Source organism: Myotis brandtii, unplaced genomic scaffold (genome assembly GCF_000412655.1).
Source record: "Myotis brandtii unplaced genomic scaffold, ASM41265v1 scaffold633, whole genome shotgun sequence".
Lineage (NCBI taxonomy): Eukaryota > Metazoa > Chordata > Mammalia > Chiroptera > Vespertilionidae > Myotis > Myotis brandtii.
The window spans coordinates 2,377,412-2,383,152 of NW_005370423.1; the positions used below are offsets into that span (position 1 = coordinate 2,377,412).

The window sequence follows — 5,741 nt, forward strand, 5'->3', positions numbered from 1 at the left end:
CCAGCTGCGCAAGCCCGGCCCGCGGGGCCTCACCCTCAAGGAGCTGGCCGTCCGCGAGTATCTGAGCTGAGCCGAGCTGCAGACCTGGGATCGCCATGGCCCTGCGGGCTGCTGGGGGGCCTCTTGGATGGAATAGCCACGTGGGGCCACTTGTCGTCCTCCACTTCCCCAGCTGTGTCCTGCTGAGCCCCCTCCCCCCCTTCGGAGTTCTTGGAAGCCTCTGCTGTGTCCTGTGTCCTGTGTCCCTTAGATGCCAGGCTCACTTGATCTCCAAACCACAAACGCAGCCCCGGCGGCGTGGCTCAGTGATGGAGCGTCAATCTGTGAACCCGGGAGGTTAGGGTTCGATTCCCAATCAGGGCACTTGCCCAGGTTGCAGGCTCGATCCCCAGTAGGGGGCGTGCAGGAGGCAACCGACCCATGATTCCCTCTCATCATGGATGTTTCTGTCTCTCCCTCTCCCTTCCTCTCTGTAATCAATAAAAATATATTTTTTAAAAAGAAAGAAAGCCCAACAGGGGTTGGGGAGGGGGGGGTAGTAGAGGATTCGGGCAGCCAGCTGGGCGAGCTAAGAGTTGGCCCCGGATGTCAGGGTCCGTGTGGCATCAGCCCGCTGGGTGCAGAGGGACAACCAGGGGCACGTGAGTCTAATGGGGCACCGGTGGGGATGGGGAATCTTCTAGAATCTGCACTGCGGGTTTGGGGTCTGGATACACACCCCCTGGCCAAAGTTCTTCCACAGGGAGGTCTTGGCAAAGTGGGGGGTTGGGGGGGAGGCTGGGGCCAGGCACCTGGCACCGTGAAAGCCGACTCTCTCCCAAGAAGTCAGCCTCGGACCAGGCCAGTGGAGAGGGGGAAGCCGGATGCGGGGGTCGTGTGCACCTCAAAATCACACATATCCGGTGCATGTGTGCGGTAGAGAAAGGTTTTTTTAAAACCTAATAACGGGGTGGAGGGGACCTACAAAAGCACATCAGGGAGCTCCCCATCAGGACCCCTAAGCGGGGCTGGCTCCCACATTGTGCGCAGGGAATGGACTCGCCCAGGTTTCCTAAAGGGGCTGCCCACCTGGCTCTCCTGCTGGCACTCGGTGCCGCCCTCCCAGGTGTTTGGCAGCGGTGGCCCGTCGGTCTCCGGGGCTTCTGGCCAGTCTTCCTCCCTCACAGGTGTCTGAGGGCCTGGAAGGACCCACCAGGGCCGTCTCCTCCTGGCAGCTCCTCCCGGCGGCTCCCTGTTGCTGGAGAAGTCAAGGACCCCCGCACTTTTAGGTCCTGGAACAAGTCCTTCCGCTTCTCATGCCACCGTCTCCAGGGAGCCTTCCGCATGGCCCACCACAACCCCGGGCCTGGGATCAGAACCATCAGCCTCTCCGGGAGCTGGTCAGCAATGCCCAATGTCAGGCCCCACCCGGACCCACTGAGTTAGAATCTGCACGTGACAAGCTCCCTCCCCTTCTTCACAAGTGATTCCTGTCTGCGCAGGTGCAAGCAGGAGGCCCGAGATGTAGGCAAGTTAACGTGATGCGGAGGTGCCAGAGGAGCAGCATCAGCTCGGCCTGTCTTCCTGCCTCCCAGGCCCGCCCCCCACCCACACCTAGGCTCCGCCCACACACTTAGGCCCCGCCCACACACTTAGGTCCCTCTCACACACCTAAGCCCCTCCCACAAGCATAGGCTCCTCCCATACACTTAGTTCCTCCCACACACCTAGGCTCCTCCCACACACTTAGGCCCCTCCCACACACCTGCCCCACCCCAGGGCCAGGAACCTGCAGCTGGTAGCCCAGGCCAGCTCACGCGCACCTGGCAGCCGCTCTGGGCCCTCTCCCCAGAGGCGGGGGGCTCCTTCAGACAGCAGCCTGCTCCAGCAGCCTCTCCCTCCTGCTCTGTGGCCCCCGGGGTGGGGGGTTAGACATGCCCTGAGACCTGTGCCTGGGACGCAGCCGCTCTGGGCCCTCTCCCCGGGGGCTGGGGCTCCTTCAGACAGCAGCCTCCTCCAGCAGCCTCTCCCTCCTGCCCTGTGCCCCCCCGGGGTGGGGGGGGGGTTAGACATGCCCTGAGACCTGTGCCTGGGACGCCTCCCCCAAGCCACGGTGGGAAACGGCATGTCAGTGGCCGCCTCTGTGCTGGGTGCCCAGGGCTCCCCTCGCCACTGCCCGTCCGGCTCTGCTTGGGAGGAGTCCTTGTCCCATTTAACAGGCAGGACACAGACACCTGAGAGGTTAAGTGACTTGCCCGAGGTCACACAGCCACGATGAGCAGAACAGGAGAGTCAGGGAGCCTAGGAGAGGGCTGTGATGTCCTTGGCCCTCTCACCCTGAGGCACCCTTTAAGGCAGTGGTTCTCAACCTTCCTAATGCCGCAACCCTTTAATACAGTTCCTCATGTTGCGGTGACCCCCAACCATAAAATTATTTTCGTTGCTACTTCATAACTGTAATGTTGCTACTGTTATAATCGTAATGTAAATATCTGATATGCAGGATGTATTTAGGCGACCCCTATGAAAGGGTCGTTCGACCGCCAAAGGGGTCGCGACCCACAGGTTGAGAACCACTGCTTTAAGGTGTGTTCACTTGTGTCTATTTACAGGTGGGGAAACTGAGGCTTGGAGAGGGGACTACCTCAAGGTCACATAAGGCAGCTCCAGGACAAGAGCGGGGTGTCCACATCACAGCGATGTGACCCGCATTTGAGCAGACACAATAATCCCTCAGCCAAGTGGTCAGGGAGGGCTTCTCGGAGGAGGAGGTATAGAGGGAGCCACAGGGGAAGCTAAGGAGGCGGCCACGGCAGCCTGGGGAGGGGAGAACTGTAGGCAGAGGGGAAGCAGAAAGGCACTGTTGAGGCAGGAACCGCTTCCATCCCTGGGACCCAGGACGGGGCCCAGAAAGGAGGCAGCCCCTACCCTGGCTGAGCCCGCTGAGAGGAAGGTTCCAGGTGCCAAGAGAGAGACACCTAACAAATCACATCTGTGCCTCCTCCAGTAAGAGGCTCAAAGGGAACCGCTGGGGTGGGGGTGGGGGGGAGGCTGAGTTCAGGGCACACAGACCCTTTAGTGTCAGGAGACAGAAAGCCTGTTAACCTGACGAGGGAGTAGGCCAGCTTGAAGCCTTGTCACCCAGTCCCTCTTCCTCACTTTCACTTTCTCTGTGTCACTTCTGCTTTCCTGGGCTTTGCCATCTCTCTCCTCCTGGTGACAAGATGGCCGCAGCAGCTCCGGGCTCACATGCTCCCATCTCTGCAACCCCAGAGGCCCCCTCCGGGTCTGGTGAAGCTTTCATCTGGAGGGGATGCAGGGAGCACCCACAAGTCCTTTCCTGGGCAGGGCAGCCCCCCGCCCCACAGCGCAGCAACCAGGATCAGCTCGCCCAGCCTACAACAGGAACAGGTCGCACACGGCTTTGTAACCTGCTCTGTGGATGTAATAGACTTTCTTAGAGCAGTTTTCGGTTCACAGCAGAATTAAGGAACAGGTGCAGAGGTTTCCCATTGACCCCCGCCCCCACACACGCATAACCTCCCCCATTAGCAACACCCCCGCCCGAGGGGTTCCATTGATGAAACTACACTGGCACATGATCACCCAGAGCCCGCAGTTTACATGGGGGGTCACCCTTGGGGTTAGATAAATGTCTCCACCATTAACGTGTATCCGAGTATGAAAAATTAAAATGTGGTTACATTGTATCAGCCTGTCGTCAGCATGTCCCTGCAACATAGTATCCTTCCCTGCTATGGCTATTGGTTTCATTGTATCCTTTTGGTTTCATGGCCCAGGTTGGGTCAACGGGCTTGTAATGTTCCCGTTTCCTTATTTCAAGCAACCAAGCAGCAAACGCCATGGCTTATTGTGCATTTCCTCGTTCCTGGTGAGTTTCACAGGCTGACTGGTCATTTCCGTTGCCCTTGAGGTAACAAAGATGTTTCTTTTCCCCTTTGCATCTGGCGCTGCTGGAGGGAGGCAGCATCTAGGAGGACCTGTTTCTCAGGTTTGAAAAGCGACCGGCAGAGGGCGCTGCCGCCCTGGAGGCTCCGCGGGCGGCGCGGAGCGAGGGAATGAAACAGCGCGGGGATCCAGCCTTTCCCGAAAGAGAAAAAACGACTTTGAAAAGCCGTTCAAAGCGGTTGGAAATAACGCTAGAAGTTGGAAAGCTTTGCTGGGAAGGCGCGGGTGCTTCGCTGCCCCCTTAACACATTGCGTACCGCTCACGAGTTTTCTCGTGTTTCGCGCCCCATCTGTTAACCTCCCCCACCCCGCCACTGCGGGTGTTGGCTGGGGTCCCCGGCGACCAGGACTTGGGGTTCAGGACCTCCCCGCCTGGGTGTCTGCTCCCCCAGCCTCTGCCCCGCAGCCCGGAGGCCCCAGGGGCGGAAGGAGGCCTCCGCGCTGCCACTCCCTCCGCCTCCTCGGCGATCAGAGAGGAGCCAGTGAAACCCGCGACGCCCAACAAAATAGGGCGCGTAAAAATAGTCCCGGGGGCGCGCAGCCTCCCCTGTGCGACCCGCTGGCTCCCAAGGCGGGTGGGGGACTTGCTTAAACCTCCCTCCTTATGGGGAGGGTTCTTTTTCCAACAGGAGGGGGCTGGGTGCCCGGAGCGCCACCGCATCGCTTTCCGGGAGGGAGGCTTTGGGCGCCACGCTCCTCCCCAGACCTCCCTCCCCCCACCTCCCAGCTTCTGAGGACCCAGATGGTGCCGGGGAGGGGGACCTCCATCCATCTGCCACTGGAGTGGGGGAGGGGACGGGACTCCTGGCCGCACACCTGGACTCGTTTTCACCTTCCCACACCCGAGCCCCCTGCAGACTGTGGAAGAGGGAGAGGGGAGCGGGAGGGAAAGAAGGGAGAAGTCCCCCTTGCTCGTTAGAGCGCCAATTGGTACAACCACTTGGGAAAAGCGCGCGGCCACCCTCTCCTGAAGCCGGACATGGGGGACTCTAGGAGGGCCCGGCACGCCCACTCCTAGGAAGGTGCCCCACAGAGAGACGGGAGGACCTCACCCCAAAGCCCCGACTAGAATCTCAGAGCAGGACCACGTCCAACAACAGCCCCCAAATGGGAACAACCCCAAGGCCCACCGACCAGGAGACGGATAAGCACAGTGTGGAGTAGCCGCCGGAGGAATAGTATACAGCCCTGAAAACGGCCTGTGCTCATGCAGCATGAAGGGATGACTCCCACACGCTGGGGTGAGTGAAAGCGGCCACACTGTGGTCCAGCCGCCCGGAGGAAGCAGGTTGTTTTGTATCTATATACATTTTGGATTTTGAACCATTAAAAATTTTTTTACAGATTTTTTTATCTTAAAATATATATTTTTATTGATTTCAGAGAGGATGGGAGAGGGAGAGAGAGCTAGAAACATCAACGATGAGAGAGAATCGTGGACCGGCTGCCTCCTGCAGGCCCCCCACTAGGGATGGAGCCCACAACCTGGGCCTGGGCCCCGACCAGGAATCGAGCCTCAACCTCCTGGCTCATAGGTCGCTGCTCAACCGCTGAGCCACGGGCTGGGCCACTAGCTCGCTCTTATTGGCAAATCCAACCTCCTGCCCTGCCCACTTCCCGCCCCTGCCCAGCCCCCTTGGTCTCAGAACCACCCATGCGGGGCCTTGTCACCTGGAAGAGTGGCTGGCAGGGTGGGGTCATGGGCGGTTGACCTCTGTGGCTGGACAGGCCCTCGCCCTGAAGGGTTCGTGCATGCTGGAATTTGCGATGCTTTCCGAACAGCCTCCCCACAT

General features: G+C 59.7%; 1 protein-coding gene across 1 annotated transcript in view; it reads left to right on the top strand.

The window, feature by feature from the left end:
- SNX20 (sorting nexin 20) overlaps positions 1-395 on the top strand; it is a 6,239-nt gene extending 5,844 nt beyond the window's left edge. The window contains exon 4 of the mRNA XM_014528399.1: positions 5-395. Coding sequence (XP_014383885.1) covers positions 5-70 — 66 coding nt within the window. The 3' untranslated portion in view covers positions 71-395. The remainder of the gene's footprint in view (positions 1-4) is intronic.
- The last annotated feature ends 5,346 nt before the right edge of the window (positions 396-5,741 follow it).